This window comes from Apodemus sylvaticus, chromosome 11 (genome assembly GCF_947179515.1).
Source record: "Apodemus sylvaticus chromosome 11, mApoSyl1.1, whole genome shotgun sequence".
NCBI classification, from domain to species: domain Eukaryota; kingdom Metazoa; phylum Chordata; class Mammalia; order Rodentia; family Muridae; genus Apodemus; species Apodemus sylvaticus.
The window spans coordinates 13,778,710-13,803,665 of record NC_067482.1 but is presented as its reverse complement, the minus strand read 5'-3'; the positions used below and the strand labels follow the sequence as shown (position 1 = coordinate 13,803,665).

The following is a 24,956-nucleotide window of genomic DNA, read 5'->3' as shown; positions in this document are numbered from 1 at the left end:
TTCCCCCTAGGGAAACTAGCCAAGTAGGGAGGCTGCTGGCGCTTTGCCAAGACTCCTTGAGTGGCTAAGCCTTCCTAGAAACCAACTGGCAAACCTCGAATTTTAAGATGAACTACATAGACAAGCGATTTTGAAAATACTAATAAAAGCACTATCCTAGCGTGTGTGGGAACAAGGATATTATGCATGGTTTTAATAAGCGGATGCTTCATTTTGTCATTCTGACTAAGAATTTTTTTTCTGGTTCTTTAATAACAACATTTAGTATTCATTCAGGGTTGACTATGACAGATACTATAGTACAGTTCTCTGAAAATTATCTCATTATTAGCCCCATGTCACAAATAAGGAGGAATCCAGGTCCAGAGGGTTATAGCTACTTGCTCCATATTGCACACCCTCGAGTGGTGATATTGGAATTCAGAGGCAGGAAGTTTAACTCCAGAATATCCCCGCTTAACCAAAATAGCTTTCTTCAGCAAGGGGAAATTCTTATGTATCTAATATTCAGAGGTTTGTTATGTTATCCTTTCCTTTCGGTATCCAAAATAACTGGCGGAAATGTCTTACAATAAGGATTTAGTTTAAATTACAGTTTTACAGAATTTGGCCCATCATAGCTGGGGAACACACAGCAGAGTAGCTCGTGCCATGACCAAAAGCCAACAGAAAGAAGCCAGTAGTCAGCTGCCAGCTGCCTTCCTCACGTCTCGCCCATTGTTCTGTCAGAGCTCACAGCCCACAGGACAGTGCTACCCATATTCAGGTTTTCCCCACCAATTAATTCTCTCTATAAATACTATCATTACAGAAATACCCAGAGGTATGCCTCAATCTCCTATATAATTCTAAATCCATTATCAAGATGATAATGAAATCATTATCATTATAATGGAGTGCCCATTTCAGAGTATCTTTTAATTTATAGTATTTCTAAAGTCTTAAGCTAATGAATATCATCTATCTATCTGCAAATAACCTATCTGCAAAACTCTGGATCTTGATGAATGCCATCAGATTCTGGTGACCAAAGAAGACAGACAGGCACATTGAACTTATACAGGACATTGTTTTAATAATAATACTGTTGTAGGCATTTGCATTTTGTGAGTTCTGACTACTCGGTTGTGTTCTCATGGTAGGTATTTTCAGGTGCCGGTCAACTGACTTCAGCTGTGGAAATGAGATGAATCTAAGAGCCAGCAATAGGTGAACTTCTTATATCCTTAGAGTGAATTATCTTTTTTGTTTGTTTGTTTTTTGGAGACAGGGTTTCCCTGTATAGCCCTGACTGTCCTGGAACTCACTCTGTAGACCAGGCTGGCCTCAAGCTCAGAAATCTGCCTGCCTCTGCCTCCCAGAGTGCTGGGATTACAGGCCTGTGCCATCACTGCCCAGCTGAATTATCTTTAAGTATCATGAGGTGAGTGCCAGCTTTCCTGTTCTCCCTTATCTATGTTTATAAGTATAGCACTTGATATATAGTAGTTGCTCACATAAATGTGAAAAGAACATAGAAGGAAAAGAGGACCAGCAGGAACAAAGTTATAAAAGTAGATTCAAGTTCTAAGCTTTTCTTTTTATTTATTTTTTAACAGTCACAGAGCTTTTGAAGTAACTGGTTAGATGTTAACGAGAACAGTCAATAAGTAACCATTTTATTCATTTAGATGGCTACTAAGTGTAAGTATAAAATAAAGCTTCTGGAAAATTCCAGCTTTGATCCAGCCCATCTTCTGTGGATAGCTTCATGAAATCAAGTAAGTTTTGCAGGCTTGAAATTCTTATCAAGTCACTAATTCATTTATACTATACTCATTTTTTTTCAACACAGATTTACTGAAGACCTTCCTTCTGGCCTGACCTGTGTGTAGTATGTGCTGAGGTTACAAAAATGAACACATGATTGCTGCCCACAAAGAGCTCAAAGAGGTGGAGGGATACATTGTGATGGCTGCACAGCTCCGAGTCCTCAAAACCCAGTTAACTGTACACTTAGGTTGGTAAGTTGTATTATATAGAAAAAGAGGTCTCAGAATTGTTTCAAATAAATTACAATTTCTGTTTATTACACAAAACCAGGAAAAAGTGACCGTAATTCATTCAGTCCTGGAAGTATGAAAGGAGACAGCCAACGGTGAGAGACATCTGAATTTAAATCTTAAGGGAAAAAAATTGCTAATGTGATTCATGATAATTCAAGCAGAAGCCAGAGAGGAAAAATGTCACAGAGGTGAGAAATGTATGTCTTCCCCTCTCCTTCTTCCCTTCGTGTGTAAGTGAGCCTTTGGAAATGGCAAATTACGGGGGTGTGGGGGGGTTATTCTTATGAATTGATTTAATTCGTGACCATATTTGGTTTAGAGAAACCACATGGGCAGCTGTGACATAAGGGATGTTTTTTTGGGGGGTAAGGAGGGGTCAGAAAAACCTGTGCATGTATCTCTAATTGGCTATGTAGAACAAAACCAAAAACAGACAGATATACACCAAGAACCAAAACAAAACCCTTGGTGTTTCCAAAATACCAAACAGTATTCTGCTCCTTAGGTTCTAACAGCACAGCTTGTCAGCAGCAGGAAACCAAAACGCAGGCCCGTGAAAGAGTAAGGTTTGCATGAAAGTGGTCTGGAAGGGGTGGGTGAGCGGGAGCTCCTGGCTTGCCTTGGGGGGTGCTGCAGTTTGATGGATTGTTTTCTCTTTGCTATCAAGAAGCTTGAACTCAGAGGCGCGCATACGCGAGCTCGGCACACGGTCGTCTAGCAATGCTCATTTAAAGAAAAAACTAATCTTAACAAGGCTGGGAATGTAGCGAAGGAAGCTGGGGACACTCCAGGTTTTTCAAGACTTTAGGCAGAGAACTAGGCGCCTTCTATTTAAATGATCGTTCTGAGTATATCTGCAGGGTCAAAAATTAAAAATAGGAAGGAATGAATAATTAAAGCGTTTTTAACAAAGCCATTTTTCCCCCTGAAGGCTGATAAGCCTTTGAACCAGAGCCACGAAAGGCAGTCCCAGGCAGGGAACCGACAGGAACCGTGCCACGAGGGCACTTAAGCCAGGTCGTCCCCGCCCTGCTCCTCTGCTCCTACCAACACCTTCCCCCCTTGACAGCTTCCGAGCGGAACCTTTTTCGCATTTCGGTGCAGTTGAAACCCGGGACCAATTTCGTCAGCACAATCCGGAACAGTCAACATGGCGGCGGCCGTAAGGTACCTCCGTAGAGGTAAGACAAGCAGCGTTCTTGCGTGGAAGGAAAATCTAGAGCCGATTCTCTTGTTGCAGCGGAGTACATGCCAGAATCTAGTAGGCTCCGGTCAGCTCTAGGTACTCGGAATGCTTCCATGTTCTTCTGGGCTCCACAGCCCAGAGGGCCATCATGCTTAAAAGCGACGCTTGACGCAAAGTCTTGGAGCAGGTCACTCTGAGGATGAAATGGGAGAGAAGATACCTTGACAGCCCTTTCAGTCAAGGGTGAGGAATACAAGTCAGGTTCTGTCCTGTGTGGGGGATAGCGGGTGTGTTCAGTTTGACAAGTGAGTTCTGAAGTGGTTTACGTCTGCAAACATCTGAACCTCGGAGTGTTTATTGTTGCTTTGTGAATAAAAGTGATTCCAGTTCTAAAAATTTCAGAGGTTATCATGTGTATCATTTGGATACCAATTCTCTAGTGTTTCTTTTTTCCAGTAACAACTCAAGTCTGATTGGTTAGTATGATAACTTATTTAGTACCGTGCCTTTTTATTTTTTAAGGGCAATGATTATAAATACCATTATCCAATGAAATCAGGTCTTTAAATGGACGAAACAGCCTGCACCACCCCATTTTAATAGGAAGAAATTAATCCCATTTGGCGTGTTGCTAAATTCACCTATTAGATGCCAGGGAAGAACCGAAGGTTGTGATTTATTTTGCAGTGTTGTGTATGGGATCTAGGATATCAAACATGCTAGGTAAATCTTTCGCAGTGAGCTACACACCTCTCCACTCTTCCTAACAAATGCTGTATCCATTTTCTACTTTAACTTTTCTCAGGAAAGTTCAGTGTCAAGATCAGCATCTTTATTTAGGATCTTTCTTCAAAAGTTAGGGGTGACAAGAGATATCGGCACATTCCAATGACTACTAAATAAGCAAACTAGAATATGTTATTACTGTAAAGAAATTGAAGATGTTACCTTCATATGTGATGGAAAGCACATTAGACAAAAGTGAAGACACCAAGAAAAGAACTGAAGATTTTAAATTTTCGTCACTTTTCCTTCTCTTAGCTTCCAGGTTACATACTAATGTTCTCATTCATCCAACTGTTACAGCTCACATTAATTAAGAAGTGGGCTTTTCTTCTTCTCATTCTGTTCCCTTCTAGTGTTCCAGGATCCCATTCTTCATTCTCATTTCTTCTGTATCCAACGTCAATTTTTGGGGGGAGGGGGGTAGTGGATTCGTTCCTTTAGTGGCCTCATCTGTTGTTACTTCGATATTTTAATGGCTATCAAATATTTATCTGCTGCTGGGACTTCTTTCCTGAAGTTCAGCCTTATACTCTGTTGGGAACCAGCAAGCTTAACTCAACACCCCCAGCTGAGCTGTTTGCACAGGTTTCTTGAGAGCAAAACATCCCGCAGTTTAGCTTGATTCCTGCCTTCCTGCCAGATGTGGTAGGGACTTCCCAGGTGCCTGACCTATGGCTATAATTGTTTCTTCCTGTTCTTTTCCCTGGTCTCTAGTATATATATTGCTGGTCTCTCAGGAAAGCTTTGGCATTCTCCTTACAGAACGACCTGTGTCTGTGTTATCTGTTAATCCCCCAGGCCTACAATACTCGGTACTGTGGCGGCACGGGTGCCGTCAATACTCATTTGCAAATTCTAGAGCTGCATGTGTATATAACTTAAGAGTATTTCACACATGTTTAAAACCAAGCTTATAATCACAGACTGCAGTTTTCTTCATCTCATTTGATAAAAGTTGCATACTTTCAGTTGTCCAGGCCACAACTTCAGGGAATTTTTGACTCTTTTCTTCCTCACACTTAGCATTAAGTAGTTGACAAATCTTGTTTCCTTTACTTCTAAATTGATCCAGAATATTTGTGTGTGTGTATGTGTGTGTGTGTTGAGAATTTTTGGAGACAAAGTCTTGCTTGTCAGTATTGACTGGCTTGGTCTTGTAGTCACTAACAAGCCCAGGCTGGCTTTGAACTTGAGAAAGTCCTTTTGCCTCAGCCTACTAAATGCTGTTAAGCTAAACTCTTGATTTCTCATGGTAAGACTCCAACTATTGTGTTCTAAATCAACAGCATTTCTCCCCTGGATTCCTCTGTAGCTTACCCTAAATACGTAGTAAATTGCTTCTTTAAGACCTTAAGCTGGAGTTTGTGTGTGTATATAGGGGTGGCTCAGCAGTTTAAGAGGATTTGCTGCTTTCCCAGAGGAGCTGGGTTTGGTTCCTAGCACCTACATTGTGACTCATGACTGTTTCAGTTCCAGGTGATATTGACCCCCTCTTCTGACCTCTAAGGACAAAATACCCATACATATAAAATAAAAACTTAATGAATTAAAAAAAAAAAAAAGACCTTTAGCTGATTGTGGTGGTACATGTTTCTAAAACCAGCACTTGGGAGGCAAAGTCGGGAGTATTGATGTAAGTTTGAGGTCAGCTTAGACTCGTAGTGAGTTCTAGGCCATGATGTAGGTCTACAGTCTGAGACTCCATCACCAGGCTCTAAATAAATAAATATTTATAAAATAGCTTAATTATTATGCTCAGATGCCCAAGTCCCCCTCTCCCACCCAAGTCCCCCTCTCCCACCCAAGTTACATTGGACTGCACTGTTCATTTTTGTGTACTCATGTCTGAGTACTTTAGACATGGCTAACATGAATTCAGAGTGTCATATACGCTATAAGATCTTTTTCATGTGTATATGTACTTGGTATATGTATACATGTTCATATGTGTGTGAGTGCATATGTGTGTGTGCGTGGGGAGGCTAGAGATTGATGTTGTCTCTCTTCTGCCAACCACTATCCAGTCTGTTTCCAGAGGTAGAGTTTGTCACTGGACCTGGAGCTTGAGGATTCCAACTGTATCCAGAGAAGCCCCTGGATGCGCGTTATTAACAGTATTGCCAGTATTATATTGCACTGAACAATATAATTTGGTGGTTTGTTTGTTTCACATGCTAGTGTAACCTTTATGTAGTTGCAGACTATAATAGGTCTGCTGAACACTCTTTAAGAAGTGCTGCTATGGGATACTCTACTGGGTTTTAAGTTGATGTGTCCCTGCTTACTAATGAGGTAATACTACTCTCTGTGGACAGCTTTCAGACTATTGGTATTTCCTCTTCAGTTTGAAGCCTTTTATCCCTTTTGTTTACTTTTCAATTGTGTTGCCTTTTCACACTCAAGATGCAGCTCTTTGGTCAACCCAACATGTTGCAAATGTACTCTACCCATTTTGGGTTCATCTTTTCACTGTATGTGCATGTGCAAAGGTATGCGTGCACATGTCTGTGCATGCATGTAGTGTGTTACTTCTCATGAGTTATCCATCTTGCTTTTGAAACAGGGTCTCTCACTAGGACCTGGAGTATGTTGATTAGTCTGGTCTGGTCGGCTAGTGAGTCACAGCGATCAACCATCTGTGTTTGGCGTTACAGGAAGAGTCACTGCGCTCAGCATTGTACCTGTGTCAGGGTGAATGCAGGTCCCCATGCCTGCGTGGCAAGCACCTTGCTGATAGTGAGCCATCTCCATAGCATCAAGTCTTAATTTTTAAAAAGTATATTTGATAAGCAGAAGTTTTGTAACACTTAGTCAAACACTTTTTATTTAGTGCCTTTGGGCCTTGTTTGTGAAACTGTTCCTCCCCTAGAGGATATAAGGACATTTTCCTTTATCCTGGAGGCTCGTAAATATTATCGTTCACCCTTGAGTGGGTTTCTTCTCCTCCGTAGTGGGAACTTTTGCATGATTTAATTGTGGAGCCATTGTTTGTTTTACTAATTTGTCTTTCTGTATTTGTGTCACTACCAACATAAGGAACTATCATAAATTTATAATACCTTTTTAAAAACGAATTTTTAAATTTTTGTTTCTAGACGAGTTTCTCTCTATAACAGCCCAAGCTGTCCTGGAACTTGCTCTGTTGACCAGGCTGACCTTGAACTCACAGAGATCTGCCTGCCTCTGCCTCCTGAGTGCTGGGGCTAAAGGCATGCACTACCATGACTGGCTTAAATGAATTTTTATTTAGCATGCAAAGAAATGGGTTTCATTTAGACATTTCCATGCATACACAGTTATAATTGGCTGGCTCTTTTTATCCTCTACACGTCCTTTTCTTTCTCCTGCCCCTTCTAATAACAAGTCTTGATCTGGTAGGGCAAATTTCTCACTTTTTCTGCTTTTAGAAGAACTCAGACAACTCTGTAAATGTATCCTCCTTAAAAATGAATAACGTAGAAACTATTTTTAAAAATCTAGGGGTACATATGTAATATTCCCTATTAATAAAAATAAAATAATCTATTGAGCTTAAATGAGATTTAAGAGATGGAGAGGGTGTAATGGCTCGTGCCTGTAATCACATGTTGCCTGTGGTTCAGTCCAGCCTGGGCTACTTAGTGAGTCCCAGGTCAGGCTAACTACAGTGAGCTCCTGTCTCAAAAACCAAAATAAGTGAAGGGGAAAAGTAGTTAGATATTAGATACCTCTCCTTGCCTTTAGTCTCTTGAGGTGTGATTTTTGTATCTCTTCTTTTTAGTGATGCTGCTGTGGAACACAGGACCTTGCACGTGCTAGCTGAGGAACTCTGTCATTAAGCTACACCCTATTCCTATTGTTAGATATTTTGAATGTTTGCCTGTATGTGTTTTTGTGTCTGCATTTATGTGGGGGTGGGGCATGTGTGCATTGAGTGTGTAGCGGTAAGAGGATAGCCTGGGTTGTTCCTGTCATTTTTCCTTTGATCTCTTATTGGCCTGGAACCTCACCGTGTAGATCGGGCTAGCTAGTCCATCAGCTTCCAGGGATCCGCTTGTCTCCACTTGGCATCTCACTGTTCCCGGAATTACAGGCATGTGCCACCACACCCAGCTTTTCATGTGGATTCTGGGAAGTTCCAAACTCAGATTCTCTTGCTTTTGAGGCAGCCCTGATGATTATATGGAAAAAAACATTCCCTAGCCCTATTATTACACTTTTTAAAAGTAGTTAAGAATCATAAAATCCTAGTTGCTTTAAAAAAATAACTGGTTTTTAGAATGTAAAAATGTATGAATCTGATGATTATTTAATGTTATTATTTTGTTTTTCTTTCCAAGTCTTGATACATCATCAAAGGCATAGTCTTTGCAAGTCGGCTTACCAGACATCTCTTTACCCTTGTTCTGTAAACAGTCTCTTGCTCAACAGACATTTTGCTGCTGCTGCTGCTGCTGCTACAAAGTAAGTGGCTTTTTTTAGTTACTTCTCCACTCTTAAAAGACGTGATTCAAAAATCACAGTTCTATAAAGGTCATAGTTATAAAAGGTTGATATCTGTGCTTCTTTGAGTAAAGGTGAGACTTAGTAAGAGTAGTGCTTACGAGCACCTTGAGCTAATCACTCACTACTGCCTTTTGTTTTGTTTTTTGTTGTTGTTGTTGTTGTTTTGTTTTGTTTTGTTTTGTTTTTTTTTTTTGAGACAGGGTTTCTCTGTGTAGCCCTGGCTGCCCTGGAACTCACTCTGTAGACCAGGCTGGCCTCGAACTCAGAAATCTGCCTGCCTCTGCCTCCCAAGTGCTGGGATTAAAGACGCGCACCACCACTGCCTGGTCACTACTGCTTTTTAAAGCTGTTGTATTATGTTCATTTTAGCAGAAGAAAATCAAGGTTTCTTTCTCATTGCTATAAAACATCCTGACAGAAGTGACTTAGGAGGAAAGGGTTTATTTGGCTGACCGTCCCAACTACAGCCATGGTTGGGAGGTAATCGAGGTGGAGGGACCTTGAAGCCAGTCATGTCCACTGACTAGAGCAGAGAGCGAACGTGTGCTTCCTTCCTGTGCCTATCTGCTGCCTCCTTTCATTTAGTCAGGCTCCCAGCCAGGAAGTGTGTGAGTCTGCCCACCACACTTACCCGCTGAAGAGACTGCTGTGGCCCAGGCCAGCAGAACCCTGCACACATGTCACCCAGAGCTCCCAGGTGATCCTAGGTAGTTTGCAGTTGACAATTAAAACTAACCATCAAGGTGAGATCAAAGACCAGGCCAGATCAGAGGACCGGGTAATGTCAGAATGAGGATTTGAATCCAAGGACTTTAGTTCTGAAATTATCTTTTTCTGCTCTTTAAATTATATTCTTTTCTTCAAGGTGCTCTTTATTTAGATATTAAAGGATTACCAGTACTAGAATGATATATTGGAATTTCAGATTCCAGTATTAATTGTGTTAATGCAGAAATATACACATACATATTTATAATTTTTTTATGTAGAGTTTCAACATATGGAAATATAAAGGGATGAAATTTGTTAAAAGCTGGTTTTGTATGGAGTTAGAACTTGTTTTTATCCATAGATGCTGCTGCCATTGAACTGAATGAGGGAAGGGACCAACCGGAAGGCACATATTAGCTCTCGAACTTAAGGCTTATGCCATCTGGTTGTTGGGCATGATGCAAATTGTTTTTTTCCCCAAGGACATTGATATTAATGAAGTGTAAAGAAGACTACCATCTTTCTGAGTGTCTTTTTCCGTGATGTCACCATTTCTGTAGTTAAAAGACATGGCTGAAGAAGTAATAATTAAATGCCAAAGAGCTATAGAATATTAACAATTTACAGAATATTAACAATTTACAGAATCCTTATTGCTACATAATGATAGTTATTATAACTGAGCACGCCTCAAGTGCTTATTCATCCCCTCTTCGCAGCAGTTATGAAGTACAGATACTATAGCAAACAGTTTTCAGATGGAGGAGTGGAAAGCCAAGCATTAAATTTAATGTGGGTGTTTGGAACCTCACATTCAGTACTCATGAGCAGCATCATCCAGGAGTAATTCAGTACAGTATAACCCAGGGTTAGGCAGTGTGGCTGTGTTGGTGGAAAGACTTACTGTTTGTCTTCAGAGCTAGTCTAAAAGCATCAATGGCTGTGGAGTGCAGTAATCACTCAGGCTACAGAATCATGGAGTACAACCCTTAGATTATGGGATATCCCAAAAAAACTGGGAAATTTTAGGGGAATTTGTTAGTTCCTGGTTGTTTAACATATTCTTACTTTTATAAACGTAGCCAATGTAGTCTCTGTCCTCTGTATGTGAGACACAACATAGTCTCTGTCCTCTATATGTGAGGCACAACAGTCTGTCTCTGTCCGCTGTATGTGAGACACTGTGTGACATGCTGGTCATGTGAGGATGAGCAAGCTACCTGTTTTGTTCTTCTGTCCTTGAGCATTTTAAAATGAACTGGAAACAACACAAATCATTGATTTTTATCTTTAAAACATTCTTTTAAATGAATTAGTTTATGATAAGAAATTAAAAGTGTGTGGAGGTTAGCTAGTGAGAAGTAGGCAGCTTTTCTGTACCTGTTCTTAGCCTTTGAGTTGTACCAGTATATTCATTTTAAACTATGTATTTCTTGTTGTTTGTGTAAATGGTAGTGCATAAAGTAAGCATCTGTGTTGTGGAAATAGAGTCCTATGGTGCTGTTCAGTTATTGTAACTATAGAATATCTAGCTGTATACATGTACTATCATTGTTATGTAATTTAACTTTCTAATATTTCATTAATATAAACGACCCTCTACTGAATAATCTTGTACTTTTCATATATAATGGAAGTATTTGAAGTATAGCTCTAAGAAGTAGAATTCTTGGGTCAGAAGATATACATATGCACTTTTGATAGATAATCCAAACTTACCTTGTGAGCTTGTATTGGCTAGAACTCTTGTCTAGCATGGGTGTAAGACCCAGGATTCAACCCCCAGTACCAAAAGAAAAAAGAAAAGAAACAATTTGTCAGTTGTATCCTTACTAGCAAGTGTTGTTCAATGTATTTCTTTATATTTAGTGTAGGTAACCATTATCTTTTTAAAACTTAGATAATAAGTGGAATTGTGATTTTTAACTTTTATAAACCATTTCTATTTTCTTTTTCTAACTGAGCACTGATTTTGCTTCTGGGTTTTGTTGTTGATGAGTAAGACTTCTTCCTATATCATGAATTAGATTTCTGCTCTAACTTCCCTTAAATGCTGTGACTATCATAGTAGAGAAGTGGCTCAAGTGTGATGGGATTGCTGGTGGGAGTTGAGCTGACCTGAGGGCCAGCAGGGTAAGTGGTGCTTGATGGTGCTTGGCTGGGTCTTCAAAGTTAGAGTTTTACAGGAGAATTAGGGAAAATGTATGCCAGTGCTGCCAAGGCCTAGACGCAAATGCTGTGAACATTACTGCAGGTTAAGGGTGTAATACAGCTTCCTATGGGTACATATGGAGCTAGCAGACAGGCTGTTAGAACGGAGGCTTTCTGTGGGTGTGACAGACTAGGAGTAGCTACAGATGGACTCTAGGGCCTAACACAGGCTAGACAGAATCTCTGTCACCACGCTCTAGCCCTGCACCTGTTTTGGGTGTGAATGGGACCTATATTCTCACTGGTTGTGGAGAAGGGGGCGGGGTACAGGTTGTTTTTTTACATCCTATGCAGCAGTGAAGAGTGGCAGTTCTCCACATTAGACGTTACCAGTTTTTCATTTCTTCATTATTTCTTATTTCATCTTTTGCCTATACTTCTGTGGGCTGTTTGCCTTTTTATTTTTGCTGTGTGCAAGTATTTGGTTTATTAATTCTAAAGAACATTTTAAAACACTTTCATTTATCTTCTAAAAAATTCTTATTATATCATCCCCAAATTTTACATAATGCAGTTTGATACTTTTTTACTGGCCTAAAAATCATAACAGAAGCAATATGCCCACTTCAGAAGGTTTTGAAAAATTGTCATAAGATTTTTTAGTAACTTAATGAGATGTGTTCATAATTTTAGTTGTAATCTTTATTTTTAAATGTATTAACATCAGAACCTACCAAAAATAGTTCATGGAGTTAAGATCTGAGGCATGGCAGTGCTTGCTTCTCTTTGTCAGTTTTTTTTCCCATTTTTTGTTTTGTTTTGTTTAATTTTATCAGGTGTGGGCTCCCTCTTATCATTGGATCTTAACCTGGACCAGTCATTGGCTGGCTACCCTCATAATTTCTGTGCTGCCTTCACTCAGCACATCTTGTAGGCAGGACAGATTGTAGGTTGAAGGTTTTGTGGCTGTGTTAGTGTCCCAGTCCCTCTACCGGAAGTCTTGTTTACCTCAGACTCTAGGTCCCCCATTGCTAGGAATCTTAGCTAGGGTTGCCTCATCCATCCCTGGGAGTTTCATTGCCCTAGGTCTCTGGCTTGTCGCAGAGATGCCACTCATTCCAGCTGTCTCTCCCAGGACTCTCTGTCCTCCCCACACCTGATCCCTCCTGTTCCCATCTGCTTCTCCCACTTCCCTCTTTGTAACTCCTTGATTTGTTTTTGATTCATTTTAGTTTGAGGCAGGGTCTCTCTAAGTAGTCCTAGATGGTCTGGAACATGCTATGTAGACCAGGCTGGCCTTGAGTTCACCGAGGCCTTGCTGCCCCTGATTTCTGAATGCTGGGATTAACATGCTTGAAATACCACGGGCTTCTCTGTTGTTCTGAACCTCTCCACCTCACTGCGAGGTCATATCTTCTGTTTTCTATAACAGATTCGATTCCTCCTCCTCCTTTTGCCATTTGGTTATCTGAGTCTGGTTCTGATTCTGTCTTGACAATATAATGTCCTTTTCTTGCTTCTTTGTGTATTATTATGATTATTATTAAATTAATTGCTGAAATGTTCTATGTAAAATAGACAAGATTAAAGGAAGTAAATAGTAAATAGGCTTGTCTTTTAATGTGTCACGTTGAGCCAGTGTTATCAGGGGCTGAGCTAGGTTTTGGTTTTATGGTTTCCATGGTTACCACCAGCAAAAATCTCTATTCAGTTACTTTGTGCTCAGTGTTGGGGGGTGGGGGTTGCTGGGTTTTCCATGTGCTGTGCTTGGTGCTGTTTGCCGCCTGCAGCTGCATCTCAGCAGGCAGCCCTCTCCTGGCTAGGCTGTCAGTGCTCATTACCCAGTGTCTGCGCGGTTGGGAATGGGTGGCAAGAGGCCGTTTCTGCAGCCTGGATTCCAGCTTAGGGGCTGGTAAGCCCACGGAGGCTGCATTTTGGAGACAGGGCTTTGGAGCACACTTCTCCTTGCTCCCTGTTCTATATCCATTGCAGGTTTTGGGGAAGTTCCCGCCCTCCCTCTGGATAGATAGTAGGCTGGGCCCCCGTACTGTGTCCTGCCTTGACTCTAGTGGAAGTGATAGTTTTCCCTTCTACCAGAAACAGTGGGAGTTGGCTTGGGCCTTCTCTTCCCCTGCACCATCTAAGGAGGCTCTCTGGTTTCTGGCCTGGAGCGTCTGATGGAGGAGGCGTGTGGAAAGGCCTGGGAAGGTACAAACTCCATGTGTTCCCGAGTTACATTGCCACACTAGCCTCAGTTTTCCTCACCTGCTTGCTTTTCCTTTATTCTGTCCCTGGTAGACATGATGAGAGGAAGGAGCGGCTGATTTTCCTTGGCGTTTGGGCACCGGCGCTCTCAGCTCTGTGGTGGGTCGAGGCGGGCTGGTGAGCTGTCTTCCCCGTCTTCCCTTGCAGTGCTCTTTCCGGCTCTTCTGTCTAACGTGGAGCAGCATTGCGCTTAGTGAAGAGTGCAGCCCTGTCAGGGAGGATAATGAATTTCCCTCACATTAGCCTGAAGCCTTATTGTTTAGTTCAGCTTACTTTCACAAAACAAAAACTCCACCTCAATGTAAAAGATTCTTTGCTTTTGAAATACTTGGATGGTCTCTTGGGGTCACAGGTCTTTGAGGACTGAAGTGAACTTCATTTTAGCATTGTTTTTCTTGTCTTGTTTTATTGGATCTGACCATGGATTGCTTTTCCTTTCATGAATTTGTAGTGAGAGAACAGATGTGGCCAGGTGAAAGCTATTAGCTGAATACAGTCTCCTGTTACTCATTTAATCTGTGTGGTTTAGTTACCCAGGTAACTGCGGAGAGTTCTGTTTTCTTGGTGCAGCCTGCCAGGTGTCCTCCTCTTCCCCTCTCCCAAACCTTTTGAATATAATTTATACTGATCTGAAAATCACAGCTCTTAAGCTCTTCTGATAGTATTGCCTAATTGCATGAACAACAGAACTTCTTCATGTGACTCTTGAGTAAAGGCAGGTGGTTTTGGAGGCTGTGGAGCGAAGCGGTGGGTTGTGAGATTAGTTTGTACCATGTTCCTGCAGGAATTTGTTTAATTGCAGTTTTACTTTTTTTGATTAATGAATTTTACTAACACCTCCCTTCATGGTGGTAGAGGTGAAACTCAGGACCTTGGGTAACGAAGTACTTTATCCCCAGAAGGAACGAGTGGCTTAGGCTGGACTGGAATGGCTGTGTAGCTTTGGGTAGCTTTGAACTCAAGATTGTCCCTGTCTAGCTGGGCAGTGGTGGCGCACGCCTGTAATCCCAGCACTCTGGTAGGCAGAGGCAGGCGAATTTCTGAGTTCGAGGCCAGCCTGGTCTACAGAGTGAGCTCCAGGACAGCCAGGGCTACACAGAGAAACCCTGTCTCCAAAAAAACAAATCCAAAAAACCAAAAAAAAAAAAAAAAAAAAAAAGATTGTCCCTGTCGCCCTCCCAAAGGCTGGGGTTTAAGGTTAGATGACAGTGCCACTTTCCTGAGAGTCCTGTGTGTTCTAGGCTGTCATGACTTTAGTTTTTCCTAAAGCACTGTTCCATTTGAAACCTAAAAATGTTTTTGTTGAACAGCTCAAATATTTATAAAGTTAAGTCCCAAGCATAGATAAGCACCGCCATAACCTCAACAGACTTTTTGAGCTTCACAAGTATTTATAATTACATATATAATTATAAATGAAATTTGAAGATTTCATAGTAATTACATATTAAAAGATTGAAAAATTAGCTGTGAAATCAAGATTTTATTTAATGTAAGTTTGATGACTATAGCTAGAGCCTTTGTTTAATTTTAAATAGAGCACTTTCTTCCTAATCAGGCCGTCTGGGTTTCCACTGGCTTTGTTACTCCATTAGTAAATATAAGATTAAAATGTGGTTTCTCCAGTTTGGGGGCTTCAGCCTTTTGTAGGTCCCGGGAGAGCACATCCTTCCTCTTGGGCCCTTGCCGTCGGTCACTTGCTGTGGGCAGTCTGAAGGGTGCCAGCTCCGTTAGAGTGAAGATTATCACTATTCGCTAGTGTGCACAACTGCTTGTTAGCTTGGAGGACACGATCACTAGTGGTGATAACTGGATTTGTTGAGTGCTAAGAACAAGAGTGGCATTTCATATTAGATTGGGTTTGAGATTTTAAATCAATACTGTTATTTTCTCACATATGTTTTGTGAGGCTTCACATTTATTTTGTTACTTCCCTAACAGATTAACACAAACTTTGAGGCTGGAAATAGCACAACCCTCTGTTTTACAGTTGTCTGGGTTCTGAGTCTGACATGAGCACACTGGACTAAAATGAGGCTGTTGGTTGCTATTTTCTGGAGACCTTTCCTAGCCACTCCCACGTTTGAGACAATGCTCTCCTTCCGTTACCTGTGTGCCCTCCTCCATCTTAGTTAAAGCAGTGGCAGGTTGGCAGGCTGTCCCCTTCACACTTGACCGTCTGCTGTCCAGCTGGGCAAGGGGGCAAGTTTGCACTCTTAGGTCCTCTGTGATGGGACTCATGATAGTCTGGGATAATCCCTCCATTTCAAGGTCTTTAACCTTAGTCACATGAATCTCTTTTTCACATATTGTGACATGGTTGTCTTTTGGGGGTATATTGTTTTTCTCATATGGGGGTGGGGGATGTAGATTTCTTTTGGCTCATGGTTTGTGGGTATGGTTCAGCCTGCCTTTGATAGTGGTGGGGTGGGAGGAGCCTGTGTTTGCTTGCTCACATCTGGATTGATAACAAAACAGCCAGAGAGTGAGAAGGAGGGCTGAGCTATAACCTGAAGACCTGGCCTGTGGGGATTACTTACTTCAGCTGTGGTTCATCTCCTAAAGCTTCCCAGTGTCCTCAAACAGGGCCACCAGCTTGGGACCACATAGTCAAACCCTATAGGGTACATTTAACTTGCAAGCCACATTTGTGGACACTGTTTGCTTACTGCAGAACCCAGATATCTTTCTAAAATAGTGTTTCATTAATTTCAATCACTTGGTGATATGAATAAATGTTGAACAATTATATCACCCCAGTTTGGTTCCTTAGCTTTAAACTCTTATCTGCATTTCCCCTTCTGACATTATTTCTTTGGTATTGTGTAAGCACTCACTAGCTTTTGTATGCAACAGACCTCACCACAATTACTCATCACTGCATGCACATATGTGGTTTCTGACCGAGGCTGGGAGTGTGGTGGCCCAGACTTGCTGTGCTGCCAGGTTTGCAGGTCAGTCAAGCATCATCTAATTTAGCCTGGGGCTCTGCGGGCCAGCTCTTCCGAGGGCCAGCTCTGCTACATGCGTCCTACATGCACTTAGCTTGGACTTGTGTTTATGAAAATGATGGTAAAAAAGAAACATTAATGTAGAAACATACCAAGCCTTCTCTGGCTTAAACTTAAAGCAGGGAAACTGTCACTTTCTTATTCTGGCAGCCAAAACTAGTCACCTTGCCAAATCAGTGGACTGGGCAATGCATTCTGTTTCTTGGGGACTTGAGTAGCATTGGGGGTGGGGGGAGGAGATATAGAGCACTCCACCTGTTGGGCATGAGCCCATCCCTTTCCCTCCTGGTTCTAGTTAATGATAAACTATTCCCTCCACACCTGGTTCCCCAAGCCTGCCCCACAGGAGGGCCTGCAGATGGTTCTTTCTATTTCCTATCTTTTGTATTTACCGTGTAAATGTTTTCCTAGTCTGTCATCTTTTCAGCCTTATCAGTGTTTGTTCAGCCTTGGCTACCCTCCTTACAAAGAAAAAGAGGGAATATGCTTTTGCTTCTCACCTCATGCCCTTCAGATCTGTCTCCTATTGCAGCTGGAATATTTTACAACTTGAACTTTAGAGACGTTCTTGCTCTCTGGCACCTTCGTCAATGTGATGTGGACTTTCCAGCCCTGTTTTCCATCTTCCTGTTTTCTGTTTTACCCCTTGAATTCCACTGTCAAGAAACTGCTCAGAGGGACAGAGCTGGTTTACTATCTGTTTTTGCATATTTTATTTATGAAGCTGAGTCTTTTATTTTACCTATTTTAATTTATGAGAGATCATGTTTGCATGTGTGATTATGTGTATGTGTGAGATCATGTCTGTATGATCACGTGTGTGTATGTGATCATGTATATGTGTGTGATCATGTTTGTATGTGTGTGTGCTTGTACTTGTGTGTTATCATGTTTGTGTGTGTATGTGATCATATTTGCATGTGTGTGATTGTGTGTATGTATGTGATCATGTCTGTGTATGATCATGTATATGTGTGTGAACATGTTTGTATGTGTGTGTGATTGTGCTTGTGTGTGATCATGTTTGTGTGTGTATGTGATGGTTTGTATGTGTGTGATCGTATGTATGTGTGTGATCATATTTGTGTGTGATCATGTGTATGTGTATGAGCGTGATCATGTTTTTATGTGTGTGTGACTGTGCTTGTGTGTGATCATGTTTGTGTGTGTGTGATCATATTTGCATGTATGTGATCATGTGTATGTGTATGAGCATGCATGTATATGTGTGTGATCATGTTTTTGTGTGTGTGGTCATATTTGCATGTATCTGGTCATGTATATGTGTGTGATCATGTGCATATGTGTGATCATGTGTATATATGTGATCATATGTAGTTGTGTGATCATGTTTGTGTGTGTGTGTGTGTGAACTGACTGACTAGGCTGGCTAGACAGTGAGCCTTTTGTCTCTGCCTCCCCAGCACTGGGATTAGATGAGTTTGGCACCACACCTGGCTTTTTAATGTGTGCTTTGGGCACAGAACTCAGGTCCCTGTGCTTGTGCAGAAGGTACTTTACTCATTTTCTTTTCATCCTGATTTGTATAAATGGAGTAATTTGTGTTGTTTTGTGACTTTACTCTCACTACAACAAAGAAACTCTACATTATTGATGTAGTTGTATACTGTTTTTAAGATTAATACATGTTGTAGTCTGAATCAAGTACTTGGTTCTTTTTGTTGTTACTGTTCTAATATATATAATATATGTATATATTATATATATAAAGTGTATATGTATGTATATATATGTGTGTGTGTATATATATATACACACACACACACATATATATATATATATACTTTAACATGTAGACAAGGACTTTCTTGGAATGCACTCTAATAGCATCCAAGAATTGACAAATGGGGTTACATGAAATTAAGATTCTGTATACATTGCAAAGGAAAAAACAGTCACCAGAATGAAAAAAACAACCTATAGAATTGGACAAAATAATCTTCATCTATGTATCAGACAGGAATCAATATTTAGAATATATAAAGAATTTAAAAAAATAAAATACAAAATATCATATAATCAAGAAGTGGGCTAATGAATTGAGGAGTGCTCAATATTCTCGGCCATTAGTAAACTGCTCTGTGGACTGTCAGGATGCTTCAGTGGGTAAGGTCCCTAGAATTCACATGGTGGAAAGAACCAGCTACCAGAAGTTGTCTTCTGGCCTTCATATATGCACACTAACACATGCACACTGAATAAAAATATAATACAAAAATTAGAGCTATACTGCTCCTGAGTATTTATCCAAAGGGATTTTAAATAGACATTCTAGAGATCTGTGCATATCTCTCTGTGGGTATTGGCATATTAATTCACTGTGGCTAAGATACAACATCAGCCTACTTGTCTCTGAATGGATAAATGGATAGAACATATACACAATGGGAACTTTTTCAGCCATTTAAAAAAAGAGGTATCATGACATATGCAGGGAAATGGTGGAATTGGAAATCACTGTGTTAAAGAGAGGGCAGTGGGACACATGCGAAGGGAAAGCAGAAATTGATGGCTTCTGGCGGAATGGAGTGGGGGCCAGTGGAGGGGCAAAGAGGAGTAGCAGAGTAAGTAGTGTAGGAAGGTGGTGGCTAAGTAGAAAAGAGTGACGTCTGTGTGACAGTGACATTGAAACTCAACACTGAAGAGAAGCATGCCATCCTAGTGAACCGCCATATTTTATGTGTTTACTCATCAGCAGATGAGTCTGAGTTACTTCTGCCTTTGGGCTGTTATGAATAGTGCTGCTATGGACAGTTGTTTTGTTTTGTTTTGTTTTTCTGTTTTTTTTTGAGAAAGGGTTTCTCTGTGTAGCCCTGGCTGTGCTGGAACTTGCTCTGTTGCCCAGGCTGGCCGTGAACTCATAGAGATCAGCTTGCCTCTGCCTCCCGAGTGCTGGGTCTAAATATGAGTACTGCCATGCCCAGCATGTAAGAAGTTCTTTTCATACATGTATCTCAAGACTGACTGACTTTCTTGTCCTTCAGCCTTGTCTCTCACAGCTCTTGCCTAACTCCTAGGCTGAGCGAAGGGGCTTCATAAGACTCTTAAGTGTTTATAGTGACATAGTATGTTGAACTATCTCCTTACATGTTTATTTCTCTTGCTCCTTTGTAAGCTTCCGGAGAATAGCAACCCTGCTTCGCTCACCTTGAGCTGACTGGAAAACAATACACATTCATTGGTATTTGTTGATTAAGGGAAACGGTAAAGCAGTGTGTGCTTTTGAGTTTTTCCATCTTATATACATCGACTGTATAGAAAAGGTCTCCTTGAATACATTCTGATATAACTTACTTTAATGTATCTTGCTTTAAGGCCTGCAAGAAAAATTAAAAAAGGTGCCAAGGAAAAGCCATCAGATGAAAAGCCAGTAGATGATATAGAGAAAATAAAGTCATATACCTACATGGAAAGTGATCCTGAAGATGATGTCTACTTGAAACGCTTATACCCACGGAGAATCTATGAAGTGGAGAAAGCTATTCACTTACTTAAGAAGTTTCAAGTTCTGGATTTTACCAATCCAAAGCAAGGTGTTTATCTTGATTTAACATTAGATATGGCATTGGGAAAAAAGGTACGTAGACCAGTGTTTATTAAAGTAGATACATGAATTAATCCTTTTAATTTTTAAAATTCTAGGTGGAGGAGGGGTAGAGAATGCGTGATTTGAAAGCTGAAGCACAGATACTAGCAGTGGAAAGGTTTACACCAAGTTCTCAACCTGTGGGTCCTCAGCCTTTTGGGGTTGAATGACCCTTTCATAGGGGTTGTCTCAGACCATCAGAAAACACGGATATTTACATTATGATTCATAGCAGTAAAAATATTACAGTTATAAAGTAGCAACAAAAATACTTTAATGGTTGGGATCATCACAACTGTATTAAAGGGTCACAGCAGTAAGAAGCTTGAGAACAAAATTTACACAAAAATGGGGGTTGTGAAGAGGTGAATGGAGAAGAGCGTTCAAAACTAAGAATGTGTCAAAAGCCACAGGGAAACCAGCTACTTCACAAGTTACTTATAAAGTTACTTCTAAGTAAAATTTAAAAATTCCCTAAGATCACCCCTCAACCTCCATTTGGTTTTTCAAAACAGGATTTCTCTGCAAAGCCCTGGCTGTCCTGGAATTCTTTCTGTAGATCAGGCTGTCTTTGAACTCAGAAATCTGTCTGCCTCTGCCTCCCGAGTGCTGGAATTAAAGGCTTGTGCCATCATCAGATTTTTAGAAAATCTGATGGTCTTTCTACTTTAGCATGACAAATATATTACTTCCCAAGTATGAGAGTATGCCAGGCATTGAGCTGCTTTCCTTGGGCTCTACATTTCAGCATGCTCACCGTTATCATAAAGGGATAAAGTGTTTAGTCATAGAGCTCTATTCATGATGAAATATGATAATACATATAAAGGCTTAGCCACTTTATTTAACGGTACCTTGCATTCACTTCTTACTTAAATCTGTAGTAATCTCAGGAAGGTCTCAGTCATTCATGTAGTTCATAACAGTGTCTTGCAGGACCTCAGGCATCACTTTGAATATAGAATCTACTTATAAGCTCATGATGCTAATGATAATCTTTGCCTTAAGTTTGCTCTGTTTTGTTGCCTCTGCTGGGAACTGAACCCAGGGCCTTGAGCACCAGGCAAGCAGTCTGTGCTTGTTGTTAATGCTTCTCATCAAAGAGTTGTGTAGTGAGTCAGAACTCTCCAGGGGATGGCTGCAGACCTTACTGAAATCAGTGGTGATGTGTTAATAAAAGAGGAGTGCTGATCGATAAGTCTATGGATGGCTAATGTAGAGGGTACTTAGAATGTATGCCTTCTGGTCTAAAAGATCCCTGGGAGGCAGCTGGTACTTGGAAAACTCTTCTAAATATAAACTTTCAATCAGTTTTAGCAGAGAGACAGTCCCTTTTTCTCCTGCCAAGCACAGAAGGGGCTAGAGCCTGTTTTCCTATGAATTCTCCCTCAGAGGGCTGATCCTCAGATCAGGTAGGTTCTTCACCAAAATGACTGAAGACATTAATTCTGAGGTCTTAAGGGATTTGTACTTGTGTGCCCATCAAATGATACATTGTTTATTTTGGAATTTTCAGTTCACTTCTCAAATGTATCTGAAAGGGATGGTGATCTCAGTTCCACTAAAGTAGGGAAGACCCTTTCAGTCTTGGCATTCTTTAGTAGATCTAGGGCTTCTGTTTATAATTGCCCGGAGCCCTGGAATCCACTAAGGGTGAACCACTGAGGAGGTCACTTGCACACTGTCCTTGTTCAGGGTATCTAGGTGTTATCATCATCTACCACGAGTCTGAAAACCACATTTACATTTTTAATTCAAGGTAGCAAACGTCCATTGATACTCAGAACATGGAAACTGTTGTACAAGTGGCTAGGGAGGTACAGCCAACAAACCAATCAAACAAGCAAAACAACCTCAAAATTTTTTTTAAAAAAGTCATTTTTTTATAGTATGCAGAAAATAATATGGAAGATAAACTTTTTGTAATTATTTTCCCCCTGTGTATGTTTAGAAAAAAGTGGAACCATTTGCCAGTGTTATTGCTTTACCACACCCTTTCTCATCAGAAGTCAACAAAGTTGCTGTGTTCACAGGGGTAAGTAACTTTGTCAACAATTTTATAATTTAATTTTTAAGAGTCAATAAAGAGAGTAATGGAACGTAATTAGAGAAAAATCCTGAATTCATATCACTTCTTTAAAGCGCAAAGCAGGTTAGCTTTTTGCGGTTGAACCACTAGTCTGAGGGAGAGATGTATCCAACACTGCTGCCTTCATTAGCAGTGATCACAGCAGGGCTGTTCCAGAGAACCTAAAGAGAGTTGTGGGCTCCGTCAGGGGTCTCCGGCTTCCTACTCAGGCTCCTCTGAAGCACACAACAGTGACAGCTTAAACAGATGCCTGCTCACCGGCCAGCAGCCCCGGTGTGGCAGCCATGGGGTCTGGCTTGGCGGCCTGCTGTGCTGCTGACATTGGTTTACAATGTGCTAATGCATTTGCTTAGTTTGCCCTTCTTTACCATCTGAATTTCATAACTGAGACTTTACAAATTTTCTCTGCTTTTTCTCTGGAAGAAGACAGTGTGTTCTTTCTGGTGAGTGGAGATTATAGTTGTCACAGTGCCACAGTGCTGCGGTAACTAGAGTGACATATATTCCCAGAAGACAAAACGATAGAAATGAGACATGTGCCAGGACAATCACGAGCCCTGCTTTTCTGTAGAAGTTGGCAGGTGTGGCTACATTTTGTGTTTTGATTTCTTAAGTTAAATTTTCCCCTTATCAGTTTCATAAAATGTAATTTAGTAAGGTTAACCATATTTTAAGTTTTTACTTTTGGGAGGTGCGTATATTGGTAGACCAGCTACTTGTCACTTGGTAGGTTGTTTGCTTGGTTTTTATTTGTTGAGACAGAGTCCTCTACAGAGTCCTGGCTGTCCTGGAATTTGCTGCTTAGACCAGGCTGGCCGTGAACTCACATTGATCCTCCTGTCTCTGCTTCCCAACACTTGCTAGGATGTCTTTATATGACATCAAGGTGTATTTCTGTTTTCAGTCAAATACTCCAGGGATATATAAACTGAAGTTTTCAGATTATAATGTACTAATGTATATAATTAAAAATTGGTGTATTTTTGATTAAAATTAAAAACAGTTTTTACCTTTAATTGATATTTCTAACAGCTATTGTCAACATAATGAATCTGTCTAAAAATAATGTGTAAACTTTTGTGTTTTGGTAGAATGCATCAGAAATTAAAATAGCAGAAGAAAATGGAGCTGCTTTTGCAGGAGGAACAGATCTGGTTAAGAAGGTACCTGTGTTTTATGTTCATTTCTTATAAAGATTGTTCTGATAGCTCTACTTCCATTATTTATTTACTTATTTTGTGCTTATAGGGTTTTGTCTACATGTGAATCTGTGCCTCATGTGTGCCTGGTGTCCTTGGAGGCCAGAAGGTGTGGGATTCCTTGGGACCAGAGTTACATACAAACAGTTATTAGCTGCCATATGGTGTTCAGAATTGAATCCAGGTTCCCTGGAAGAGCAACCAGTTCTCTTAATTGCTGAGCCATCTCTCAACCCTATACATTCATTTTTCATATTTGCACATGGTCACTAGGGTTTTATGTCTCCATAATAGTTAGTAGGCTATATAAAAAGAGGGAGTTTTGTACTTTAGTTTCAAATCTAAGAAAAAGCCAATGAAGCGCTTAATCATTGATTACTTCATTCTTTGATTTGTTTAAAGTTTACTATTGTTATGGAAGTTTTGTGAGTAAAACATATAGGCTAATATTACTCAGCTTTTGAATATGAAATTTATTTATTTATTTATTTATTTATTTTTATTTTTATTTTTTGGTTTTTCGAGACAGGGTTTCTCTGTGTAGTCCTGGCTGTCCTGGAACTCACTCTGTAGTCCAGACTGGCCTCGAACTCAGAAATCCGCCTGCCTCTGCCTCCCAAGTGCTGGGATTACAGGTGTGCGCCACCACGCCTGGCTCTGAATGTGAAATTTAAAATGAAATCCCAATATTAGTACACGTGAATGTTTCATTCATGTTTTTAAACCGAGTGTGTTTTTCTTTCTGGGAGTGAAAGTATCATTTCCTTGGCATTTAATCTTCATAGTCTGGTATTTGCTCTGCACGTTTGCTCCCTGTCCATTTGAGGTAGACTTAGCGTGGCCACTGAGTTCGAAGCTCTCTTCAGGAAGGAGGGGCCTGGTAGCCTTTCAGGGAAGGTAGGAAGAGGCATATGGTTAGTTGTAAAATCGTGAAAGGTTTTTCTTAACATTTTAGAGAAGAGTCCCTCTTCTAAGGAAGTTAATTAAATTATAGTATGGATAGAGGTGGGCAAGAGGGAGCTAGGAAAACTGATTTGAAACTGTATCCTGATGGTGATCTGATGGTGATTTCAATTTCTTTTAAAAAGGAATTGTAGAGAATTTATCTTGGAGTCAAATTTGAATGGCCAAGGCCTAGGAAACACGAGAGTTGGTTCCCCCCTCCCCCATTTGATGTTCCCATGTGGAAGTAGTTTTGTTACCATCTAGGCGTTCCTTTTCTTTGCCCATTAAAGGATTAAAAGGCAGGAAAAGTCTTGAGGGCAACAGTTAGCAGCAGACACCGTCAGCAGTGGGAGAAAGGCTTTTCTGGGCTGAGGAAACACATATACTATACCCAGATACAGAGGGAGAGCCTCCACAAAGCAGAGGTGGGAACTGGAAGGACGGGGGAGCCCAGCTTCTCCTTGAGGGTTGCTCTG

The 24,956-nt window shown here is 40.7% G+C and overlaps 1 protein-coding gene across 1 annotated transcript in view; it reads left to right on the top strand.

Annotated features, from left to right (window-relative positions):
- Positions 1–3,126: 3,126 nt before the first annotated feature.
- The window catches only part of Mrpl1 (mitochondrial ribosomal protein L1), a 46,814-nt gene continuing 24,984 nt past the window's right edge, over positions 3,127–24,956 (top strand). Inside the window, exons 1-5 of the mRNA XM_052198746.1 lie at positions 3,127–3,226; positions 8,337–8,460; positions 19,977–20,238; positions 22,199–22,282; positions 23,428–23,499. Coding sequence (XP_052054706.1) covers positions 3,196–3,226; positions 8,337–8,460; positions 19,977–20,238; positions 22,199–22,282; positions 23,428–23,499 — 573 coding nt within the window. The 5' untranslated portion in view covers positions 3,127–3,195. The remainder of the gene's footprint in view (positions 3,227–8,336; positions 8,461–19,976; positions 20,239–22,198; positions 22,283–23,427; positions 23,500–24,956) is intronic.